This window comes from Trichechus manatus, unplaced genomic scaffold (genome assembly GCF_000243295.1).
Source record: "Trichechus manatus latirostris isolate Lorelei unplaced genomic scaffold, TriManLat1.0 scaffold00053, whole genome shotgun sequence".
Taxonomy (NCBI): Eukaryota; Metazoa; Chordata; class Mammalia; order Sirenia; family Trichechidae; genus Trichechus; species Trichechus manatus.
The window spans coordinates 11,032,606-11,059,467 of record NW_004443989.1 but is presented as its reverse complement, the minus strand read 5'-3'; the positions used below and the strand labels follow the sequence as shown (position 1 = coordinate 11,059,467).

General features: G+C 46.5%; 1 protein-coding gene across 1 annotated transcript in view; it reads left to right on the top strand.

Annotated features, from left to right (window-relative positions):
- Positions 1-26,361, top strand: part of CA5A (carbonic anhydrase 5A) — a 28,762-nt gene extending 2,401 nt beyond the window's left edge. Inside the window, exons 2-7 of the mRNA XM_004377800.2 lie at positions 2,015-2,212; positions 16,887-17,005; positions 17,660-17,755; positions 17,889-17,951; positions 22,188-22,343; positions 26,116-26,361. Of these exons, the coding sequence (XP_004377857.1) occupies positions 2,015-2,212; positions 16,887-17,005; positions 17,660-17,755; positions 17,889-17,951; positions 22,188-22,343; positions 26,116-26,259 (776 nt within the window). The 3' untranslated portion in view covers positions 26,260-26,361. The remainder of the gene's footprint in view (positions 1-2,014; positions 2,213-16,886; positions 17,006-17,659; positions 17,756-17,888; positions 17,952-22,187; positions 22,344-26,115) is intronic.
- Positions 26,362-26,862: the final 501 nt, after the last annotated feature.

Sequence of the window (26,862 nt, the reverse complement as noted above, 5' to 3'; positions counted from 1 at the left end):
TTTTATTTTCTATTTTTTTTTACTTTTTATGTTGCGCAGGGCATGGTAAAACACGAAGAGTGGACAGAACCAAGTGCCTTGCCTTTAGGGAGCAAACGACTTTATCTTGCAAGAACCTGGAGTTTTGCACCCACTTTCTCAAAGCAGAATGACCGCTATGGGTTTCAATGGGATACTTGCAGCTTTATGGAAAACTCACTGTATTACACTTGTTCTCCTTTTTTGCTACAGCATTAGTCTGTAGACTGGTATCCAGGAACCACAGAAAAGCTCTCTGATCCCTTCTAACGCTAACATTCTGCGATTCTGCCACTTTTACATTGATTTTAACGTTTAAGTGCATTATACATTCTAAGGAGCCCTGGGGGTGCAATGGTTAAGCACTTGGCTGCTAACCAAAAGGATAGCAATTCAAACCCACCAGCCACTCTCTGGGAGAAAGACCTGGTGATCTGCTCCCATAAAGGTTACAGCCTTGGAAACCCTATGGGGCAGTTCTGCTCTGTCCTATAGAGTCATTATGAGTGGAAATGGACTTGATGGCAATGGGTCATACATTCTACCAACCACTGATGGTTTATTTACTGAACAAAATCTCCTAAAAAGATTTATCAACTCCATTAAAGAACAAAACACAGGAATACATCAGACATTAGATTGTCAGGGTAGGAAGAAAAGGAGGGAGTTTCAACTTCCCAACACTGCTCTCCATCATTACTCCTAGTTTTCTAGAATTCTACTGGGTACACCCTTGAACACGACAGTTCTGTGGTTAGGAATTTATAAGAAAGAAAATACTCCAGACAAGTGTCCAGAGAAGTAATAGAAAGTTCATTACAGCACTGTTTAAAATTGAAAACAGCTGGGAATAATTTAAATATCCATCATTCAAGAATTAGTTTTAGAAAGTGGGCACTGGGAATAGAAAATGCACAGCCATTAAAAAGAATTCTGCATATCCATATTCATTGACAAAATGAGCTCACAACGTAGTGCTAACTGAAGAAGACACCTACATGATAATACACAGAGCAGAATCCTAGTTCATTAAAAATAAAATCTAGGTCTCTTTTGGTATGAGGATACTTACGTAGACAACAGCCTGGAAGAATACATACCTGAGGGTTAGCGCCGGGTACTCCAGTGTACTGCCACTATAGGCCAGGTTCTTGTTCACCTACAAGCTTTTCTGTATTTTCTGAAATGGTTTCAATTGGCATATCTTACTTTCAAAATCACACACAAGGCATTTGGAAATGAAGCCGCATGTAAAGGGATGGAGGACCATTCCATTCGTTTTCTTGCTGCTGGAGTTTCACTACCCGCCTGTAGGAGGGGGACCGCTGGTGTTGCAGTGGTTAAGAGATGGACTGCAAACTGAAAGGAATCAACTCGATGGCAACAAGTTTGGTTTTGGTTTCTGTAGGAAGGGGTTGGAGGTCAACACTCCAAAGCCACTCCAGTGGCACCCCCTATTGTTCAGATATGACTTATAGACTGAGAAAGATGAGTTTGAAATCATTTCCGAAGGTCAGTTAAATGGCTCCCCTTCCTCCCCTCTGACATTCCCTCACCCTTGCCTTGCCACCAGCCCCGGGCCACCCAGCCCCTGGCTAGCTATCCTCCCCGCCCTGCCCTGAAGCGCCCATTTCATCAGCCTGCCCCCGTCCCTGGGCCTGTGCTGGAGTCAACAGTGACATGGAGTCCCCGAGGCCACACTCAGTGACAAGAACAACAGAGATGGCAAAGACAACCCAGCCCTGTGCAGGGTAGATGACAAGCCCGTGTCTCAGGAAAGGTCCAGAAAGGAGAAAGCCAGGACATCTCACATGGTGGGCTTAGTGGCTAGGGGGTCTGGTGGCCAGAGGCGAGCGCCTGGAAGAATACACATCCAAGGGTTGTATTCTGCGTGCTGGCTCTCTGGCGTCTCGTTTCGCCACGGTTTCTGCGTCTCCATCCGAGACCCGGGGTAGCTCTCAATGCATCAGTCAGGTCTGCTTCTCTTTGCCCTCAGTGCACCACCTCTGGAAGGGTCCCCCCTCTGTGCCAGGGGGCACCCGGCAGTCTCCCATTGACATCAAATGGAGGGACAGCGTCTACGACCCTCAACTGCAGCCTCTCAGAGTATCCTACGATGCAGCAGCCTGCCTCTATGTCTGGAACACTGGCTACCTCTTCCAGGTGGAATTTGATGACTCCACTGAGGGCTCAGGTGAGCCTGACTCGGGGTGCGGGCCTTTCCTTTCTCCTGTTGTATCCTGGGAGTGCAGTCATGAACTCGAGGTGAGAAGGGGGGCACGGCTTTACTTGCACTGTTTGGGTGCTATATTAGTCTCCTGGGGCTGCTATAAAACACAGTACCACAAACTGGGGGGCTTAAAACAACAGAAATTTATCCTCTCACAGTTCTGGAATCAAGGCCACAAGTCTGAAATCAAGGTGTCAGTAGGGTTATGCTTTCTCTGGATGCTCTAGGGGAGGATACTTCCTTGTCTCTTCCAGCTTCTCGTGGCCCCAGGTGTTCCTTGGCTTGTGGCCACATCACTCCAATCTCTGCCTCCGTCTTCACGTGGCATCTTCCCTCTGCATCTCTGTGTCTCTTCTCTTTTATAAGGGCACCAGTCATATTGGATCAGGGCCCACCCTAATTCCAGGATGACCTTATGTTAACCAGTAACATCTGCAAAGACCCTATTTCCAAATAAGGTCACATTCACAGGTACCAGGGTTAGGACTTCAACATGTCTTTTGGGAGGAATAGGAGGTGAGAACATGCAACTGCCAACAGGGAGACAGGGAGAGTGCTAATCATTTTTGAAATGATGATGATGATCACCTGCATGCATTCATGCATCCATTCGCCAGATGTGAATAATTTAAGCAGAGGCCTGAAAGGAAAGGAGGAAGGAAACGGGTTGATTGCAGGGCGGGGTGCCCGCAGCCAGCAACCTCGTTGGTTCTTACCCAAGGTGGCTGCAGGTGTGAGCAGGAGCATGGCCTGGCTGATGTCTGGAGGGCTCCCCCAGTGGTGTCCAGGAGGATAGGCCAGGTGGAGGGGAGAGTGTGGGAGCAGAGAGCCAGCTGTTTGGGAATCAGGTGGTGGTGGCAGACTCGGGGGCCAGAAGCCATGACCCTCACAGAGCCCCAGGTGCTCTGCCCAGGGCTTGGCATGTGTCATCTCTTACTTCCTCCCAGGAATCATCAGAAGTGTCAGGCAGACCCTCTTCATCTATCCCTATTGCATTTCATGGTTCCCCGGGAATGGCTGGCTGCTGGAAGCTCTCCAGTGTTTTCAGTGCCCGTTGATGTCATCATAAACTTCATGACCTTCACTGTCCCCATGCCGGCAGATGTCCTAGTATGAAACCAGCTTTGCATTCCTAGAGTGGACCTAGCTAGTCACAGCAAAGCACTTTTAGTACTCTGCTGGATTTGACTAGCCCTATTATTACTATGATTTCCACTACAGGTGGGGCATGGGGCTTTGTAGCACTTCAAAGCAGCAGTGAAGCTACTCAGAATTCGCAAGGATGAAGATATGAATAGACACCTTAACAGACCCACTCCCAGTATGTACGGCCCTGGGCAAGAGAACAAAGAGCGGGCCTTGGCTGCCCCTTCTCTTCCCACACCCTGCCTTCAACTTACATGCACACACATGAACATATAGTGCACACACATGCACATGTTCCCATATGTGCACACACAGGTGCACAAGCACACGTGTACACACATGCACACATTTGTACACCGCGTGCACATATGCACATGCTTGCATATGCTCATGTGTGTACATATGCACCAGCTAAGCAAGCCCAGTCTGCTGGCCGACGTGGCCCACCCTCTACCACTTTCCCGTCCCTGTGTGGGTGAATCTCACTATGAATATATAATAAATATACAAGAACCCCAGGCAAAATATCAGCTAAGTTGAATTAAAAAAAAAAAAAAGTTGCCATTGAGTTGGCTCCAACTCATGGCAATCTTATGTGCATCAGAGTAGAACTGTTCCATAGGGTTTTCATTGCTGTGACCTTTCAGAAGTAGATTGCCAGGTCTTTCTTCCCAGGAACCTCTGGGTGGATCTGAACTGCCAAACTTTTTGTTAGCAGCCAGGTGCTTAACTGTTTGCACCACCCAGGGACTCCCCCCACAAACTTCGTGGTTTAAAACATCACAGATTTATTATCTCTTAAATTTCTATGGGTTGGAAGTCCAGAATGGGTCTCATGGAGCTGGTGTAGGCAGGGCTGGTTCCTTCTGGAGGCTCCAGGGGGAATCCATTGTCTTGCCTTGTTCAGCTTCTAGAGGCACCCACATTCCTTGGCTCGTGGCTCCTCCTCCATCTGCAAAGAAGCAATGGCAGGTCTAGTCCTGCTCACGTTGCATCTCTCCAATCTCTGCTCCCGTCAGCACATCTCCTTCTCCAACTTTGACTCTTCCACCTCCCTCTTTCACTCATAAGGACCCTTGTGAGCACATTGGGCCATGTGGACAATCCAGGAGCCTCTCCTATTTCTGATCCTTAACTTCACCCCATCTGCAAAGTCCCCTTTGCTGTCACAGACCCACAGACACCAAGGATTAGGATGTAGACATGTTTGAGGGGCTGTCACTCTGCAACCACACCCCATTAAAATCTTCCATGGCTCCCACGGTGCTTAGCTCTGAATCCCAGTGCTTGCCCTTGGTGCTCACTCCAGCTTCCTCCCTCCACCCTGTAACCACCCTCCCTGTACTCACCATCCAACTGAACTTCTGCTCCTTCTAAGCCTTTGTTATTCTCTGCCTGGAATGTTCTTCCTCTGACTGGCATGGTTGGCTCCTTCTCACCCTTGAGGTCTCAGGTAGAACGTCACCTCCTCCAGAAGCTCTTCCTGGATTGACCCTTCCATCTAGAGGGTGCCTGTGCAGAAAAGAAGTTAACACAGAAGGCTTGAGACTGCTCCCCTTAGAGAAGCCAGCTTTCAAGGCAGTCTTTGGCTGGCACCTGGAATGCCCCATGCAACTCCAAAACAGCCTCTTTCCCAGCAAGGCCAGCAACAGTCCCAGGGCAGATTCTCACTGGCCCGGTGTTGGTCACTTGGCTTTGCTGAGCCAATCACAGTGACTCTGACTGGCCAGCCTGAAGCTGAGCCTGCCCTTGGAGTGAGGTGTGGACTGAGAGTAAAGGGTAATTCCTCAAAGGAAAGCAGGGGGTGCTATTCCCAGAAGTGAGAATGGAAGCTGGATGGGAAGTCCTTGGTTGTTGACCTTGAGCTGACCTTGGCTCATCCCTGATTCTGAGTGCCCTCAAAGTCCAAGGCTTTTGCACCCCTTTGCAGCAGTTTTCTGTAACTGACCTCGTCCTGACTCCTGCTTTTTGGCATCTCCATTACTTTCCCATTTGGCTCAAAGGGACCCACCTTCCTGCTATAGACTAAAAGAATTATCTGGGTGTCTCTCTCAGCCATATAACTTAGTTGAATAATTCCCCCTATGGCTCAGGTTCACACAGGCCAATCTGGTTTTACTTTACTTGTCATTTTCCCCAATACCCAGTTTCCTTCTTCTTTCTCTTCCACTCAATTTCACGGGCCTCCCCCCACCACCCCCACCCTTACACCTCTATAGTTCCTTTTCCAGGCTCTTGCTCCCCCTTTTTTCAGATTTTCTGTCCTCTTCTTTCAATGCCGCCCTCACCTCTATCTGGAAATTGGGAGCCACTGGGAGCGAAGGAAATGGAAAACGCAGGGGAAAGACAAATAGCACTAAAAAGAATTTTTTCAAACATGAAAATGGGAATAATGAGACCCTTCTATAAATTAAAACCCTGAGCGGGAGGAAAGGAAATGCCTCATGACCAAGAAAGGAAGTGAAGGAAGAAGGTATGTGGTATGGAAGTGATTTGGATGAAATGTGACTGCTTAGGTTTGGGGCTACACCAACAGGTGAGCGCCAGAAACTCAAAGTGAAACTGAACCGGGGCCCAGAGAGTACTCCACCAGTGTTGGTGCTTCCAAGAAGTTTTCTGAGGAGGAGCCGGGCAAATGCCCTTGAAGATTTGCGCAGGCTAGTGACTCTAATAACAAGAGAGGGCAGTAGGCGGAGGGTAGGTGGTGGTGAAGGCCAAGGTAAGGGGGAGGGGGAGGGGATAGTGGGAGAGAAAAGGCTTCACAGGACCAGAGGGGGAGAGAGGAGAGGTGGAGGTGATGAAGGAAAATGGAAGCCAGGTCCAAACAGACGCCCACTGTCCAGCCCATAAACCACTTGGCGAGAGCCTCTTGATTCCAGACGCAGAACAAGTGATCGTTTCTGTCAGGAATGAGAGAGCTGTTTCCACCTACGCAGCAGCCTTCTTGAGGAAGGTGTGGTTGCAGGTCAAGGTTCTGGCTGCAAGGCAGCCTTCTGCTCTTCTAGAATACGCCCTGCATGCTATGAACCAGATCCTGAACGCCTACTGCTGCCTCTACCGACGCTATTACTACCACTGCTACTACTACTATTATGCTACCACTGTCACTACTACTACAATTACTACCATTACAGCTACTGTTACTATTACTACTACTACCACCACTGCTGCTACTACCACTATTACTACCACCATTACTGCTACAATTATACTACCAATGCTACTATTAACTGCTGCTACTGCCACTATTACTACCACTACTACTGCTACTATTATACTACCACTGCCACTACTACTACTATTACCACTTCTACTACTGCTGCTACTGCTATTATCCTACCACTATTACTACTACAACTGCTGCTGCTACTGCCACTATTACTACCACTACTGTACTGCCACTACCACTACTACTACTACCATATTACCACTACTACTACCACCACTGCTACGGTTATACTACAACAACTACTACTACTACCACTGCTACTGCTGCTATTATACCACCACTACTACCACTACTACTGCTACTATCATACTGCCACTGCTACGACTACTACTGCTACTGCTATTACCAATGCTACCACCACTGCCAATATTCTACCACTACAATTGCTACTATTATAATGCCACCACTACTGCTACTACTACTATTATCACTATACCACCACTATTACTGTCCCTGCTACCACTACTACTATTACTACTACCACTGCCAGAACTACTACTGCTGCTGCTACTAACATTACCGCTATTACTACCACTACTACCACGGCCACTATTATTGCTGATACTGCAGCCGCTACTACCACTATTACTACTCCTACCACCACCACTACTACTATTACTATTGCCACTACTACTACTCTTACCATCACTACTATTACCACTATTGCTATCACTACTATTACTACTACCATTGCCACTACTACTTTTGTTACTGCTGCTGCTACTATTATCGCTATTACTACTGTTACTACCACTGCTACCACTACTACTTATACTACTACTGCTATTACCACTATTTCTACCACCACCACCACTACTACTATTACTACTACCACTGCCACTACTACTACTATTGCTACTGCTACTATTACAGTGAAACCTTTGAGAGCCAGAACTCAACAGGACTGCCTCATTTTTCTGGGTCTCCCAAGTTTTCTGCCTTTTGACAGGGTGCAGTCTTACCACTTTTCTGTCCCTCTGTTAGTGGAAAATATTTGAGTTTTCATTCTCCGACAGGTTTCTGTCTTACACAGGTTCTGGTTATCACAGGTTTTACTGCACTGCTACTACTCCTACTACTGTTGCCACTATTACCACTTCTACTACCGCTACTACCACTATGACTGCTGCTACTGCTATGAGTAATCAACAGCCATCGATTGAGCGCTTGTTATGTGCCAAATTACTGATGGAATGAGGGTACTAACTCGTTTATTCTCACAATAACCCCAAGAGACAGGCAAATCATTCCCATTTTTCAGAAGAGGACCCAGCTCAAGGCAGTTAAGAGACATCCCAGTATTCAAATCCAGGCTGTTTCCAAATTGTACTTCCTCTTTGCCATCCACAGGACAGAAGCCAGGTGTAGATGAGTCTGGCTGCCAATAGAGGTTGATAAGTATGGGTTGATGATTCCAGGGCTGATCAGATGCTCTGTTGTTGTACCTCTCAGCCCACCTCTTGGCACCCACTTCCCTGGATGGAATGAACAAAGAGTTGGCAAAATGCCTCTCTGGCCTGCTCCTCCACACACACTTTGAGTGAGCAAGGTCCTGGGGTGACCCTCCAGCAGCCAAGCAGCAGCTTGACTTATTCCTGGAGGGTGCAAAGAGATAGAACAGTGTGGTGGTGAGGGGCCCAGCTCTGGATCCAGAAAGAAAAGGGTGTGAGTCCCGGTTCCTCTGCTTATCAGTCAGGTGACCATAGGCACGCCACCTAACTTCTCTGACCATTAGTCTCCTCCTCTGCGAGCAGAAGATCTTAACACTGGCTCCACAGTGTTGGTGAGGGGATTAAAACAAGATTATCACGTGTGAGGTGCTTAGCACCATGCCAAGGAAATGAAGTATTCCATCAACGATAGCATCACCTACTGTTGTTCATTAAAATAATCAAAATGAGGCACTGGCTCTGTGCTCTTTGCAGTGTTCTCCACTAGAGGGAGCACAAAGAAGCAAAGACACAGGTCCTGGCTGGCCCGAAGTCTGGCTTCTCTGACTACAGAGGACCGAATGTGTTTGTGTGACCTGGTCAGTCAGCTAAAGCAGGAACAATGGTGGAACCTCTGGAACTTCTACAAAGCCTTTCTGGAAGGTCACCTTCACAAAGGACAGAATTGGCGATGAAGACATCCGTGGACATGAAGACACAAGTCTGCCTATGGTCCGTTCAACATTAAAGTCAGTTTTTAGTCACACACATTTATAAAGTGGGGCCCAGAACAGCTTGCTTTCCTCCCCATGACACTTGGTAATTATTCCCTGCGCCCAGAGACCCTGATCGGGGCACGGCCCGGAGAGCAGACATCTGCAATGACGTCCATTGCAGACATCAGTCAACATTTGCTCCATGGGCAATGGAGTGTGCAGGCTGATGTGATGTTTACGTTTACAAACTTTGTGCATCAGCAGGGGATCGTGGGCTGCAAGCCAGGGAAGCTGACTCCTGCCTAGAAGCACCCTGGGGGGCACCCGCCTGGAGATCAGGCCCCTCCACTGCACACAGCCTCAGCTCCGGCCACTAGGAACTTCCCTCTGTCCCAGCAGCCGGCTCTAGCTCTGGTCCCTTCCACATATTGTCTCTTTCCGCCTGGAACCTTCTTTGTCTCCACCTGGGAACTTCTTTGTCTCCACTCATTCTTCAGGGATCAGGTGAACCATCACTTCCGCAGGGAGGCCCTTCCTCATGTTCTGTGCCAGTTTAGGCACCCCAAGCACCCCATCCTTCCCTCATAACATTCACAGCCGTTTCAGCTCATAACTTATTTACAGTCCACCTGCCTCAATAGATCCCAAGCTCCATGAGGTCAGGACTGTGTCTTGTCATTCACTCTCCAGCCCTGTACCTGGCTCAGTGGCATAGTTGGTGCTGTGTTAGTGTGTTGGGGCAGCCATAACAAAACACTACAAAGCGAGTGGCTTGTAAGAACAGAAATGTATTGTCTCACAGTTTTGGAGGCTGCGAGTTAGAAATTAGGGTGTCGGCCATGTTGATTCCTTCTGAGGCTCAGAGGGAGAATCTGTTCCTGCCTCTCTCCCAGCTCCTGGTGGCTCCAGGCATTCCTTGGCTTGCAGCTGCAGCATCACATGGTGTCCCTCCTCTGTCTCTGTCTCGTCTCCTTTTTAATAAGAACACCAGTCATATAGGATTAGGACCCACCCTACTCCAGTATGACCTCATGTTGACTGATAACATCTTCAAAGACCCTATTTCCAAAAAGGGTCACATTCACAGGTACAGGGGTTAGGACTTCAACATATCTTTTTTAGGGGGCACAGTTCAATCCATAAGAGTGCTTAATAAATATTTGTTGAATGAATGAATGCTTTTTCATCTTTAATGCCACTATGGCTGACAAAGCCCCTTCTGGTGGACACTTTCTTAAAGGATGTTTATCCTTCATTGTCTACATGCAGGTCCTATCTTGGGAGAAATAGTGGCTATTTCAGGTGACTTTGTAAATCTCTGCTTTGATGATGATGATTGTGATGGTGATGCTGACAATAATCCTAATAAAGATAATGATGGCAGTAATAATAAGTGGCTACCATTAGTTGAAGGAGGAGCCCTAGTGGTGCAATGGTTAAGCACTCAGCAGCAAATCAAAAGGTTAATGGTTTGAACCCACCCGGTGGCTCCACAGGAGAAATACCTGACAATATGTTCCCATAAAGATTATAGCCTAGGAAACCCTACGTAGAAGTTCTACACTGTCACATGGGGTCGTTACGGGTCAAAATCGACTTGATGGCTCCTAACAACAACACCATTAATTGAGCTAATATTAGGTGCCAGGAGCTGCACTAGGGAAGCACTTTATAAGCTTTGCTGCACTTGATCCTTGTCAGGTGCTGACAAAGTAGCATCATGATGAAGTAGGCATCATTACCTTTTACAAATGTCAAGTCTGAGACAGAGAGATATAACAACCCGCTCAAAGCTACGCTGTATGAAACCAGGATTAGAGTCCAGGTTGGCCTCTCTTTAAAACCAGAACCAAGTTCTTAAAGTTTAAACTCTTAAATTTTAAGACCTTAAAGTTTAACTCCCAGAGAACAACCCGGATTCCTTCACCAGGGAGTCCTGGGAGTGGGTCTCACCCACCCTGACAAGGTGATGATCGCCATCTATGGCTCTCACTTCCTGGAGAGAATCACAGAGACCCTTCTGGTCCAGAGAATACGCAGCAGCACTTTGTCCTTACGTTTTACAGCTTTGCTACATGCGTTAAACCCCAGCACAGTCCAAAGCACAGGCTGATCCTTTGTAACATCATGTTATTTGCAGTTTGACTAATTCGAACATCTCTAACTTCTTTTGTACTTATTTTAAGCCTTAAAACCACTGTGCTTGCCAAAAGCCTGCTTATCCTGTAAAACCTCCAAACTACAAGATGGATATTATGAGCATCTGTTGTCAAAGAGCAGAGACAATATTATCTGGGGCCGGGAGTCAGCCTGGACGTCATCTGCTCCCGGGCTATTGGGAGCACCTGGAGCTCTCTGATGCAATTGCCCAATTATATCTCGATGAGCTGGTTCCGGTGCACCTGCTCGAGATGGCTAGCGTTGCTGCTCCAGGAACAACCCTCTGAGCGGCAGATTCTGGGAGGTGAGGCTGGGCAACTAAAGTTCACCTCCTCTCGAACTGATCTTGCCTTTTGTTTATTTTTAATTAAAGAGAATTACCCTGGCACTGTATTATCACTATGAAAAATCACTTTGTGAAACGGAACAATCAGAACAGAAATATTGAGAATGTTCACTCATTGTGACGAATGTAACTCATGTCACTGAACAATTTGTGTGGAAATTGAATGGCAACCTAAACTGCTGTGTAAACCTTCACCCAAAACACGATAAAATTTTTTTTTTTTTTTTAAATCACTTTGTGAGTATTCGATCCAGGGCTACAGCCTTGATTTGGGTAACTAACTTTATGGGCTTGAACCCTGCTCTGAAAGCAACCGAGGGCTGGGCCATCAGGCAGAGCTGGGTTGGTGTCATGCAGTAACCTGCGGCAGGCGACGTAACCTCTCTGAGTCTCGGTTTCAGTTCCTCATGTCAGACTTGGGCTCATAGGACCTGCTCTGCAGGGTCTTGAAGATCTGATCACATGGGGACCAGGAAGTTCTTTGCACAACTTCCAGCACACACCAGGAGCTCAATAGCTGCTAGCTTGTCAGGTAATAGCACTCATAACATGGACCAAGTATTCATTTTGTGCCAGGCACTGGCGATTACGTGCGTGGATGGGTGTCAGTGCACAGGACCCAGAACATACGAGATAAGGGTCAATGACAGCCCTTATTCCTTAAGCAGCCATTTCGTCAGTAACAGAGACAGGACCATGGCTATTTTTGTGTGTGTGTGTGCGCGCATGCACACGCGCGCACTTCCTGCATGCCAGGTGTTGGGCTAAGAACTTTGCATTTCCTGTGTGACTTAATCCTTACAATGACCCTATCAAGGAGGTACTAGGGTCATCCCCATTTTACGGATGGGTAAACCAAGGCTGGCAGAGGTTGAGTAATTGGACCAAGATCTCACAGTTTGGGATCTGAACTCAGGTGGCTGACCCCAGATCACATTCCTAACCACCTTGCTGTGTTGTCCGCAGAGAGAGCAACACAACTTTGTTTCCAGTTTTAAAATGAATACACTTGCACTTTGCTCCTGCACTATCTTTGCCATCCAGGTCTGATTCTGAAGACACGTGACAGTGGAATTCTTCCCTTCCTGGCTTGGAAAGGGCTCCCAACGTGTCTGTCTGATTATTTAGAGTAGATACTCCCTGTAGTCTGTACTCACTGGCCTCCCTGAGCTCTGAGTTAAAAGGCTGTGCTTTTTAATGAGTTCTTTCTTCTCTCTTCCTGAAATTCATGAGTGAGCTTTAAAGGATGAAAGACCTGTGGTGGCCAACATCCCAGATTCCAGGTGCCTGTCTACTGACTCACCGCTGGGGGCTGCTCTAGCCCAACCATCCTTGAGCACTTTCTTGTTCCAGAAAACCCAGCTAGACACAGAGCTTCCTATTCGCTTATGCCCTAGAAAAGCTAAAGCTTGCCATGCCCACTTATTTTTGTTTGCATCTTGCAAAGCTAGTTGAGACAAAAGCAACTTTTTTTTTTCTTTTGTGGTGGAAATATACACATCAAAACATGCTCCCATTTAACAATTTCTACACATATTGTTCGGTGACATTGGTTACATTCTTCACATTGTGTCCACATTCTTGTTGTTTCTGTTCTAGTTGTTTCACCCCCATTAATTGAGTCTCACTGCCCCCATCTAATCTTTAGAGTTAATATTATCCCTTTGGTCTCATATTTTTGTTTTAAAGTTAATACTTAAGGGTGACATTCTTTACTTTTTGAGCAAAATTGTTTTTTGTTTAAAGATGACTTCAGGGGATAGTTTCCTTTCAAGGTTTGAAGACTGTTCCAGGGCAATAGTCTTGGGCGGTCCTCAGCGTTAATATGTCCAGTAAGTCTCGATTCTTTGGGAATTTGAAGTTCTGTTCCACATTTTTAGTCCCTTTCTATCAACATCCATCTATTGTGTCCCCAGTCAAAACATTTGGTAATGGTAGCCAGGCACCAACCAGTTCTTCTGGTCTCAAGGCAGAGGAAGCTGTGGTTCATGGAGACAATTAGTCCTGTAGTCCAGCTGCTTCTCTGATTCTTGGGTTTCCTTCTTCCTCCGTTGCTCCAGGTGAATGGAGACCAATTTCTGTATCTTGGATGGCCACTTGCAAGAAAGCAACCATTTTAGGGGAGTTTTGTGAATCTATTTGGTCCCCAGCCCAAGGTAGGTGCCATTTTGAGCAAGTCCCTTGTTCAACATACAAATGGCCAGATGCCAGCCTGCGCCAGCATGGAAAGAAAATTTGTGTCATGGGTGATCCCCTTGAAAAGGAACATTGCTACAATGGACAGGTGCCCCAGATTCAAAACGACTGGTTTCACTGATACTTTCTTACTGAAGCAGATAGGCAGAGAGTCCTGCTGGCATAGAAGCTACTTTGAGGAAGAAGTCAGGGGCAGTTGGATGTCAGGAAGCATGGCACTGTGGTCTGCAGGCTCCAGGCCTGCTCAGCGCTGCTTGGAGTGTGACCTTGGGGGAGTCGGGAGTCCTCTACCCTCTCCAGATGGACATCAGCTCTCCATCTGCCATGGAAAGGAACAATGCGTGAAGCTCACAAGTCCTCCTGGTCCCAGCATCCCTCCAATTCTTGGCTCTCTGTTGGGTAGCAAGTCTGGGAAGGGATTTTTCCAGAAGTTAATGGCAAGGGTCTGGCAGACATCCAGCTAGTGGTGGATTTATGCCTTGTGCAGTTGGTCTCATTCTTTTTAGAGACGCTATCTATATGCTAGAGTCCCGGGTTGGGGGGGGAGTGGGTGCAAACAGTTCACATGCTAGGCTGCTAACAGAAAAGGTGGTGGTTCAAGTCCACCCTGAGGTGCCTTGGAAGAAAAGCCTGGTGATCTGCTTCTGAAAGGTCACAGTCCTGAAAACCCTATGGAGCACAGTTCTACTCCGACACACATGGGGTCACCATGAGTTGGAAGTGACTCCATGGCAACTGTTTTTTTTTTTTTTTTTTTTTTTTTTTTTATGTGCCTACATACAATCACAGGTTGCTTGAGCTGGTAGGGACCACAAATGAAGGGACTGATGAACAAAACCTTACAAAGCCCTTTCCCTGCCATTATCTCATTTCATCCTGCCAACACTCTGCATTTGACAAGTGAAGCAGCTTAGGCTCACAGAGATCGAGCAACTTCCTGGAGGTCATACAGCAAGTTAGTTAGAGACAGAGCTAAGTGGCAAATCCAGGTCTTCAGATACTTCTAGTATTCTGTGGAAATTCCTAGAAATCTCAGGCTGTCCCCAGGCTACCACTGGAAACACTGAATCCCACTGTAAAACACTGACCTGCTCACCAGCTGAATGAGTGAATGAGCCAATAAATGAACTGAATCATCCCATCCGTCCATCCATTCATTCATCCAGCAAGGATCTACTGGGTGCATACTGTGGCCCCTGCCCTGTGCTAGGTGTTGAGGGCATGGTGATGAATGAGACAGAACTGGCCCCTCTCCTGGCGTGCAGCCAGATGGCGCCCGACTCACAACCTTTTATATTCTCTCTCCTGGTTGTGTGTCCTACCCAACTTGTCCATGGCTACATGAAACATCCACCATGTCTGCCTTCTCAGCACTTCCATTCTGGAAAAGGTGATGCAGACATGCACGGATACCACGCAGCTGACCTGCGCAGGAGGGAGTATATTGTGAGGCTAGGTTTGCGCCCAGGTCATTTGCTGGAGGAAAGTCGGTAGACAACAGGGGACAGTCCCCCTCAGGTTCACCCTTCATCACTAATCACTGCATTTTGGTGCCACAAAGGCCCTGAAGCTGGTCAATACAACTCCCTTTCTGCACAAACATAAGGTACCAGGCAGAACCAAACACAAAGATAACCACTGCCTGCATTTGTGGTTCCATAATGTCCTTAGGTCATATCTTGTACTTTGATAACCATTGTTGATGAGTCTTCCTCTAATCCTGAAGCCACGTTCTTCTTCATATAGTCCAACTTCTCGGATTATTTGCTCAGCATACAGACTGAATAAGGATGGTGAAAGGATGCAACCCTGATGCACACCTTTCCTGATTTTAAACCATGCAGCATCCCCTTGTTCTGTTTGAACAACTGCCTCTTGGTCTATGTACAGGTTCCTCATGAGCACAATTAAGTGGTCTGGAATTCCCATTCTTCAGAATGTTATCCATAATTTGTTATGATCCACAGTCCACAGTTGAATGCCTTTGCTAGTCAATAAAACACAGGTAAACATCTTTCTGGTATTCTCTGCTTTCAGCCAAGATTTACCTGATATCAGCAATGATATCCCTTGTTCCACATCCTCTTCTGAATCTGGCTTGAATTTCTGGAAGTTCCCTATCAATGTCCTGCTACAAGCATTTCTGAATTATCTTCAGCAAAATTTTGCGTATGTGTGATATTAATGATATGGTTCAATAATTTCTGCATTCTGTAGGATCACTTTTCTTTGGAATGTGTACAAATGTGGATCTCTTCCAGTCAGTAAGCCAGGTAGCTGTCTTCCAAAGTTCTTGACATAGACGAGTTAGTGCTTTTAGCATTGCATCCATTTGTTGAAGCATCTCAGTTGGTATTCTGTCAATTCCTGGGGGCTTTTTTTCACCAGTGCCTTCAGTGCAGCTTGGACTTCTTCCTGCAGTACCATCAGTTCTTGATCATAGTCTACCTCCTGAAAAGGTTGAATGTCGACCAAGTCTTTTTGGTACAGTGACTCTGTGTATTCCTTCCGTTTTCTTTTTATGCTTCCAGTGTCATTCAGTTTTTTTGCCCATAGAATTCTTCGATATTACAACTAGAGGCTTAAATTCTTCTTTGGTTCTTTCAACTTGAGAAATGCAGAGTGTGTTCTTCCCTTTCGGTTTTCTAACTCCAAGTCTTTGCACATTTCATTATAATATTTTACTTTGTCTTCTCAAGCCGCCCTCTGCAATCCTCTGTTCAGCTCTTTTACGTTATCATTTCTTTGATTCACTTTAGCTATTCTGTGCTCAAGAGCAAGTTTCGGAAAATTCATTTTGGTCTTTTCTTTCTTTCCTGTCTTTTTAATGACCTTTTGCTTTCTTCATCTTATAAGACCAGTATACAGCTAGGCAGGAGCCCTGGTGGTGCAGTGGTTAAGCACTCAGCTGCTAATTGAAAGGTCAGTGGTTGGAACCCACTAGCTGCTCCATGGGAGAAAAGATTTATTGATCTGTTTTCCATAAAGATTACAACCTTGGAAACCCTATATATAGGGAAGTTTCTACTCTGTCCTATAGAGTCACTATAAGTCAGAATCCACTCGACGGCAATAGGTTTGGTTTTGGTTTTTTGGATGCAGCTAGCCTTTCTTGCTACATTCCGGGAGTGAGGCCATCATGGTCCCCTACTGGCAGCGCTCTAGACCTGCACTCCTTCAAGCGTTTCCTGTGACCCTACTGTAGGCTGCTTTTAGGTGATGGGGATACAGACGTGAATGAGACAGACAATATCCCACCCTTTGCAGCACCTACACTTTAGTTTGTCATTTCAGCAGTACGTATATCTCTTGAGAATGAAATTGTGTAACCCGAACGAAGAGTGTGTCACCAGCAACATCACAGCCTGAGGAACACTCAGAAGCGCACCCAACTTCCCCTGGTTTCAATTTCCAGGCATCAGTGGCGGGCCCTTGGAAAACCTCTACCGTCTAAAACAGTTTCACTTCCACTGGGGAGCAGTGGATGAGTGGGGCTCGGAGCACACAGTGGACAACCGCGTGTACCCGGCTGAGGTTCGTAAACATCATCGTACTAGCAAATATTCAGGAGTTTTCTCTGTGCCAGGCTCTACTGTAGGGTGACCAGCCAGCCAAGCTTGCTGAGTTTGGGCTAAAGACCACAACCCCAGACCTACAATAGGAAGCAGAGAGGAGTGGAAAATAAAGACACAGATGAAGTTCAAGGTAGGGTCACTAAAGTTACCAAATAAAAACACAGGCAATATTTGGGACATACTTATACTGAAAACTATTAGTTGTTTATTGAAAATTCAAATTTAAATGAGTGTCCTGTATTTTATCTGACAACCCTCCTTCAGGGATCCCTCAGAGGGCGCAAGTGATCAAATCGCCTCATTTCTCTCTCATGAAGTTAAAACAATCCTCTCCTCTTCCCCCCATCAGGAGCACAGAGGCCATTGCTTTCCGCTATTACCCAACAAGCTAGCAGCTATTGAGCTCCTGGTGCGTGCTGGAAGTTGTGCAAAGAACTTTCTGTTCCTGAAGTTTTGCCAGGGCTCTGCACATCAGGCCACAATGACTGAATTTATTAAAATAATTACAGTGACACATATGTCCTATGTCTGCCGTACAGAAAGGGAAGGAATAGTTGGTTTTATTTTTGGCTGCATCTCGGTAAAATTAAATTCTTTTCCTGCTGTGTTTCAGCTCCACTTAGTTCACTGGAATTCTGTGAGATACCAAACCTACAATGACGCCATCCTGGGAGAAAACGGTTTGGCTGTGATAGGCGTGTTTTTGAAGGTAATTGCTTGCTGGGGCACAGTGCTCCTCATGAAGAAAGTGGGTGTGATAATTCAGAATTGTTTCCTAAGCAGTCTATTTACAATGAAGCGTGCTTTCCAAATCCACATCTCCGTGTGTCTGTGCTGTGCAGCTGGGCGCGTGGCATAAGGAGCTACAGAAGTTGGTGGATGTCTTGCCGGAAATAAAGCATAAGGTAAGCTATGTATTTTTAAATCAACATGATGTGAAAAGCAAGCTTGTTTGGGTTAATGACTTATTTACAAGAGGAAAAAACCATAGGTTTGTGGAAAGAACACTGCAGAGGGAGCCTAATTCCAGTTCTGGAGATAGAACCCCCCAAAACCAGTTGCTGTTGAGTTGACTCTGACTCATGGCAACCCCATGTGTGTCACGGCAGAACTGTGATCCACAGGGTTTTCAGTGGCTGATTTTTCGGAAGTAGATCGCCAGGTCTTTCTTCTGAGGCATGTTTGGGTAGACTTGAACCTCCAACCTTTTGGCTAGCAGCTGAGCGGACTCCAGAAATCAAGCCGGGTAGGTCTAATTCCCATTGTCATTAGCTGGTTCTCTCACTCGGAATGTGTTACTGTAATTCTTGGGGCCCTGTTTGCTCCTCAATAAAATAAGAGTGTTAGACTAGACATGGGTTTCCCAAAATTCAGTCATTCAGCAGTATCTTGAAGATGTTTGACATATCTGCCTGCCACTGGTATTATTTACTTAATAGTTTCCTCTTGATTGATTAGCTTTTAGAATTCATTAGCCTCGTCCCAGGCAATGACATCCAATGATATTTCTGCCCTCTGTCTGTCAGTCTGTCATACTATGGTGGCTTACGTATTGCTGTAATGCTGGAAGGTATGCCAGCAGTGTTTCAAATACCAGCAGGGTCACCCATGGTGGACAGGTCTCAGCAGAGCTTCCAAAGACAGGCTAGAAAGAAAGGCCCAGTGACCTAAAACGAAAACTCAATGGACCACAACAGAATATTGTCGGTATAGTGCTGGAAGATGAGTCCGCTAGGTTGGAAGGCACTCAAAGTACACAGTGGCCACAACAATGGACTAGAGCATGCCAACGATCATGAATAAGGCATAGGACTGGGCAAAGTTTCCTCTGTTGTGCATGGGGTCACCATGAGTTGGAGCCGACTTGATGGCAGCTGGCAAGTAATATTTTGTTTTAGAACCAATTGAAATAAATACTTAACTATTCATCTTTAAAGATGTCCCCCTGGGCAACACCCAACACACTCCTTGGGAGTTGAGAGGGAACTCAGGTCACCCTCATCTGAGGAGAACACGGAGGCCCAGGGGAAGAGGGAAGATGCCTGCTAGCAGCTCCCAGCTGAACCTCCAAGTCTCCCCAGACCTTCTTACACACCTGGCTGCACCAAGTATGGCTCCAATGGAGGACAAGGAAGAACATGCAGCTTTCCTCCAAGATCAGTGGGAAAAGGACTTTGATGAAGACTGGGAAATTCCAAAGAAAGGTGGTTTATTTACTCAGCACCAAACAAGAAGCAAAATATAGACAGAGCCAAAAGGAAGGAGCCAATGTGGTCTTCAGACATGGGGTGGGTGAGCCTCCAGCCCGTGTGAACAATGGTGCAAGTGGCTCAGATGGGAGTGAGGATGGAAGCTGGACCAGCCCTTCCTCACCCTCACAGGTGGCGTTTGATCTGTGCAGGGCACCTCCCTTGATGTTGGCCTCACGGATGGGGACCAGACCACCCTCTGCTCGGCCTTGCTGCTCAGGAATTCCTCAAGGCCAAGGTGCTGCAGCCCCCACCCCATCCTCTTCCTCACTGGCCCCCAGCCAGAGTAAACCTGGGTGTTTTTCCAGCCAGTGCCTGCTGCCTGCGGTGTCTGGTCTCCACCTGGTGGGAAAGGGGCTGGCTGGGAGGTTCTGGTTGCTCCAGGGGTCTCATTTCCTCCCCTGAAAGTCTGCAGGACACTCTTTCCCATGGCTAACTCAGGGTTTTCTGGGGCAAACCACTGGGAATCTCAGTGGTGGCTACTGAGGAACGGCTTAATGGAGACAGAAGTGTGGGTTCTAGACCTAATATGGACCCCAAGGCCTCAGTTTCCTTACCCAAAAATAAGGGAATCAGACTCTCAAGAGATCAGAGGAATTGTGAGATGGCCCAGCCTTGGAGAGCAAAAGTCTGGGCTTCATAGTTCCCAGAGTGGGAAGGGACTTGCATGACCCTCAAGTCCAGTAGTTCCTAATCTGGGATCTTGGGTTTCCAGAAGTTTCTGCAGCCCATGGGAGATACTGCAGTTTGGCCTGTAAGGCAGCCCGAGTTAGACTCCCTGGCACTAGTGGCTTAACCTCTCTGATCTCCAGTTTCCTCTTCTGCAAACGGAAATCATACAGGCACACATACTGGAGTGCTTCTATGAGGACTAAGATGCATGCAGCCCTGCAGTCCCATCCAGAACATTCCATCACTCAGGACATTCCATCACAGGGCGCTTTTGAATCAACTCTTTCCCCACCAACCCTGAGTAGCCACTGATCCGTTTTCCACTCCTATTGTTTTGCCTTCTCTCCTTATCCTTATTCTCTCGCTGGGTTGCATATCGCTTCGGAAACCACTTTCTGTCTTTCTGATATGGGATGTGCCTAAGTAGAAGAGTGAAACACTGCGGACATCACCTTCACCAAAAAAGACACCAGAGTGGGCACCTTCCCAGGTAGCTGGTCCATGCAGGCTCTGGTCACGGATGTGGCTGACCTAACCTGCCCACATGCTCACTAGGACAGTGTTCCAGCCAGCCGAGCTGGCCAGAGGCACAGAGGAAGGGACTCAACTGGCTTTGGGGGCACATGAGGCAGTGTCCTCTGTAGCCCCTCGGTGGCCCGAATCCTGATGCATCTTAGAGAGCGGACACAGAGCTCGTGTGGACATTTCTGAAACTATGTAGATGTCCTCCCCAGACAGCCCTAGCGGGGAGGAGCGCAGGGAGCCTGGCTTTCATTGTGTGAGAGCAGTACTCCAGGTGCCTCAACCCTGCCTACTCCCCACGAGAAGGAAAAGTGTGGCATCAGAGTCGGGGCGTTGGCTCAGCAGAGAGTGTCTCCTGAGCAGGTGTGAATTACCACGGCTACTAACTCCTGGTGCAGGACCAGGCGGTGTTTCGTTCTGTTGTACACATGGTTGCTATGAGTTGGAACTGACCCAACAGCACCTAACGACTAATTCACGGAGGCCCCTTTGTAGAGAAGATCAGCCATCACAGATGTGTAATATTTTCACTGCCAGGCTATACTCCTCATTTCCCGCCCCCTCCCCAATGCTCAGCTGCTAACCAAAAGGTTAGTGCTTCCAGCCCACCCAGTGGCTCCACAGGAGAAGGACCTGGCAATCTGCATCCATAAAGATTCAAAACCAAATCAAACCCATTGTCATCAAGTCGATTCTGACTCATAGTGATCCTATAGGATAGAGCTGAACTGCCCTATAGGGTTTCCAAGGCTGTAATCTTTACGGAAGCAGACTGCCATGTCTTTTCTCCCGTGGAATGGCTGGTGGGTTGGAACTGCCAACCTTTTGGTTAGCAGCTGAGCACTTAACCACTGTGCCACCAGGGCTCCTTCCATAAAGATTACAGCCAAGAAAATCCTACGGGGCAGTTCTAGTCTGTCACATGGGATCACTATGAGTGGAAAGTGACTTGACAGCACCCAACAACAACCCCCCAGAGCCAGGTAGTCACTCATCTACTTTGGTCCCTATGCCTTTGCCTACTCTGCATATTTCATATCAGATCATACAATATGCCCTTTTGTCTTATTTCACTGAGCATAACGTCTTCAAGTTTCGTCCATGTCATAGCATGTATCAGGACTTCATTTCTCTCTATGGGTGAGTAACACTCCATTGTGTGTATATAGCACATTCCGTTTATCCATTCATCAGTTGATAGATACTTGGGTTGTTTCTACCTTTTGGCTATTGTAAATAATGCTGCAATGAACACTGGTGTACGAGTCTCTGTCTGAGTCCTTGTTTTCAATTCTTTGGGGTATAGACCTAGAAGTGGAATTGCTGGGTCATATGGTCATTTTGTTTTCTTTTATTGTAATTTAGATGAAAGTTTCATATGGTCATTCTATGTCTAATTTTTAAGGAACTGCCAGACTGTCTTCCACAGCAGCTGCACCAAAAAATGATTAACTTTAAAAGGGAAAATCCAAGCCTTTTGGTGGGAGTCCCTGCTCTGTGTGGAAAAGGCACATGTACTTGATAGTGCTTTAAAACGTGATGGCCGCAGTCTCAGCACGGCCTCTATCTCGGGAACGCACTTCCTTCCCAGTGATGTGAAGACCACACACCCCGACAGAGATCAGTGGAAAGTCCCCCCACCCCTGCCTCCTCCAACTCTGCCTGAGGTCTGACGTGTTCCGTGGTTCTGGCCCTCAGGACGCACGGGCGACCTTGACCCCCTTTGAGCCTGCTGGCCTGCTGCCCTCCTGTCGAGATTACTGGACCTACTCAGGCTCCCTGACTACTCCTCCACTGACCGAGTCCGTCACCTGGGTCATCCAGAAGCAGCCCATTGAGGTGGCTCCAGACCAGGTGAGCTGCGCCTGTAACGGTGCCAGTGGACTCAGGGAAGAAATCCCTCAGTGTGGCAGTTCCACCAAGATGCTGTGAATGAGAGTCACGGAATTTCACTCTTGGGTACATTCTGGACATTCTCACAGGAGGACCCTCCAACTGAACTAGGAGCTTGTTGAGATTGAACTGGTGTTCCCATATGACAGCTTTTCTTCTGATATTAAGGTATTAGTATTAGACAGACACAGAGACAGACAGAAACACAGACACAGACAGAAAGAGAGAGAAAGGAAGAGACGATTGATACAAGTGATATGAGGGGATGGTTGTCCTTTAGCACTATCTTATCTTTAGTGGTTTAGTATTCAGGCAAGTATGCTTAACAGCAAACGGTTGAACTAGGTTGTGTTCAGTCTTCAGTCTAAGTCTGGGTAAAGTTACTTTATTTATTTTTCCTTGGGTCTCTTTTTTTTTTGTACTTTAGATGAAGGTTTACAGAACAAATACTTTCTCATTAAACAGTTAGTACACATATTGTTTTATGACAATGGTTAACACCACCACAACATGTCAACACTGTCCCTTCTCGACCTTGGGTTCCCTATTACCAGCTTTCCTGTCCCCTCCTGCCTTCTAGTCCTTGTCCCTGGTCTGTTGTGCCCCATTAGTCTCATTTTGTTTTATGGGGCTGTCTAATCTTTGGCTGAACAGTGAACCTCGGGAATGACTTCATTACCGAGCTAAAAGGGTGTCCGGGGACCATACTCTTGGGGTTTCTCCAGTCTCTGTCAGGCCAGTAAGTCTGGTCTTTTTCTGACTTAGAATTTTGTTCTACATTTTTCTATAGCTCTGGCCGGGACCCTCTGTTGTGATCCCTGTCAGAGCAGTCAGTGGTGGTAGCTGGGCACGATCTAGTTGTACTGGACTCAGTCTGGTGGAGGCCATGGTAGTTGTGTTCCATTAGTCCTTTGGACTAATCTTTCTCTTGTATCTTGTTTTCTTCATTCTCCCTTGCTCCCGAAGGGGTGAGACCAGTGGAGTATCTTAGATGGCTGCTCATAGGCTGGGTAAAGTTGCTTTAAAAGAACAGACATGACATGAGAATTGGAATATGGGCCCCTGCCCATAATGGGAACTCAGTAGGTATTTGCAGATGAATACATTAACCAAGGAAGGGATGTGGCAGATGAATGCTGAAAAACTGTTAAAGAAGTAGGACTGTTGAGAAGGAAGAGAACATTTTAGAGTTTGTTCCACATCTTTCTTTTTCTTATAATTTTTTAGATTTATTTTGTTGTTGAGAATATACACAGCAAAATATACATCAATTCAACAGTTTCTACAGGTACAAATTCAGTGACATTGATTACATTCTTCAAGTTGTGTGTTCCACATCTTTTTATGATAGAAGAGTAAGGAATTTAGACTGCAGAGGATGTTCTCCCATGCTATTTTAAATCACAGGGTTATATATGTCTAGAGAAAAGTCCAGATGGATTGTATCAGTCAGCTATTGCTACCATAATGCTGCCTAACAAAACACCCCAAACACAATGCTTATCATCAGCATTGCTTTTTCCTGCTCATGGGTCTGTGGGTTGGCTAGGGAGGTCTGTTCTAGGCTACGGATGACTGGGGTTACAAAAGGTTTTGGTCAGGTGGTGTGTTGACTCTAGCGTCTTTAACCAGTGGTTACCAGGGTAGGTTCTCATGGCAAATGGCAGAAATGCAAAAGACAAGCCACTCTGCACAAGCACATTTAATGTCTCTGGTTGCATTTCACTCACATCCCGCTGGCCAAAGCAAGTTGCAACAGCGGGTCCAAAGTCAGTGGGGCAGGGGAGTACAGTTCACCCCAAAGGAGAGGAGAAGTGAGTGACATTCACTGATCATACCCCAATCTATCACATAGATACACACCAGAAAGTTAATAGTAGTTGTCCAGGGTCATAGTCTGCAAAGGTTTTTATTTTTCCCCTTTTTCTAAATATTCTAATACCTCTAAATTGAGTAGATAATACTTATATATATATATTTTAAAAGTCATAGTATCTTTTTCTCTGGAAATGTTTAGAACCTGGAGGAAGTCTGTTTGTCTAGGACAGTTTAGAGTTTAGAGATGACATATCAACAAGCACAATGCCACTTTAAAAGCCCTTGCCAAGGCAGACATTTCTAATCAATCACAGCACAATTCATCACCCTTGGTTCAGATACACTCTTTCCGAGGGCTATGGATGAGCTCTCAGAGGTTCTTCCAGTCTCACGACTGTATGAAAATATTCTTACTTAAAAGCCATGGGATGATGCCATCTGCTTTGAAAGGCCGACCTTGGGGTAAAGGTTATTGATCCATTGTGTAAGCCTGAACTGTTGAAGACACGAGGTAGGCCTTGGTTGAAAAATGGCCCCTTGTCACCAAGACCCCTTATGTCATCCAACAAGCATGCAATAGGCACCCATTGTGTGCCAGGTACTGTGCCAAGAGAGGATGGGAATGAAGAGGGGGTATAGAAACAATGACAGTAGTCTGCACACAGCAGTCCAGTGGAAAATAGAAACATAAGCCAATAGTTAGAAGACAGGGTGGAGCTCATTATACACCGGTGCAGAGCCGAAGTCCCTTACTGTCGCTATGGGAACTGAGGAGTTAGTATATAAACCACCTGGAAGGTGGGAAGGAGTTTGCCAGGTGGAGAAGAGGAGAAAGCTAGCATTTCTGAGAGAGCCAACAACATGTGCAAAGCAAGACAGCATGAGTGAGAACACTGTACTAGTGCCTGGTGAGTGTATGCACGGTGTGATACCCAATTCTACCATGCCGGTATATGGCAGCTGCTATGAGTCAATTCCAACTCACGGTGACCCCGTGTATGTCAGAGTAGAACTGTGCTTCATAAGGTTTCCAATGGCTGATTTTTCAGATGTACATCTCCAGGCCTTTCTCCCAAGGCGCCTCTTGGTGGACTCCAACTTCCAACCTTTCAGTTAGCAGCCGAACATGTTTACCATTTGTACCACTCAGGGACTCCAGGGGCTGCTTTATCAACCATGTAGCTATAATTTGCTCAGTAAATGGCCATTTTGTAGATATAATCCCAGTTCTGTATTTAATTAAATATATGATTTATCCTCACATAGCTCATTAATATATGTTGAGAACAAGTGAGATGATACATTAAGAAAAATGATCTTTTAGTTCTGAGTGAAAAGTGAATCCAAATGTTACTTTCCATTTACATTGTATGTATTAGTTTAGCATTTATATTATATGCATTAGTTATTTATTGCTGTGTAACAAATAGCTTCAAAATTTAGTGGCTTAAAACAACAGTAATCATTTGTTATCTCTCAGAGTTTCTGTGGGTCTGGATGTTGGGTGGTTCTAGCTTGGGATCTCTCATGAAGCTGGGGCTACAGTTATCTGAAAGCTTGGCTGGGGCTGGAGGAGTCATTTCCAAAGTGACTTCCTCAAATGGCTGGCAAGTTGGTACTGGCTGTTGGCTGAGGGCCTCAGTTTCTCTCCACATAGACCTTCCATGGAGCTGCTTCAGTCCCCTCACAACATGGTGACTGGCTTCTCCCAGAGCAAGTGATCCAAAGACCAAAGTGGAAGTTGCGATGCCTTTTATGACCTGATCTCAGGAGTCACACACTGTCACTTCTGCCACATTCTACGGGTCACACAGGGCCATCCCTGATTCCCTGTCGGGGGGACTCCACATTGGAACTGGAGAGCTGGTGCACTCTGTACCTGCACCTGGCTTACTCTGGGTGCTCTTGCCTCCAGCTGTCAGCGTTTCGGACACTACTGTTTTCTGCACTTGGTGAAGAAGAGAAGACAATGGTGAACAACTATCGCCCACCTCAGCCTCTGATGAATCGTAAGATCCGTGCGTCCTTCCAGACCACTGAAGAGGGCACAAGTTCCTAAAGTCAGCATCTCCATGTTAATGTGTAGAACTCACTTTTAAAAAGTGGAGATGTTAGTTCTCAAGTTTCATGATCTTATCATATGTAACTTCCGAAATTAAAAAGAGAGAAAAAGATCATTGTAGTCAACATACTTTTCATTTCAAATAAAAGAAACCACTTCAAAGAAGCTTTGAAACCCCAGGGAAATCTCATGGAACCCAAGGCAGGAGTTCCACGGACTCAGGGCCAACAAGCCACCACTTACCAAGCACATCACATCATCCCTCTCTAGGTGGGGCCACGTGGTCTTCCCATCTGCTCCTCCTTGCATGCCAGTTTCTTCTTCCTCTCTCCAGATGGTGCTTCTGTTTCCCCATGCTCATGGCCACCCAGGCAACACACAGAGACTAACACCTTTCATTCAAATTCCAAATTCCTGAGAGATAGGGGAACTCACAGGCCCAGACTGGGTCACCTGGTTCAATTTACTTGGTTTGGAGCAATGTTCTGATCCCCTCCTATTCACCCCAGTGGTGAAGGATGGATCCCTACCCTAAATAGTACAAGATGATTAAACACATGCCATCTGACACTGGACAGATGAGAGCGACAGCACTTAGTC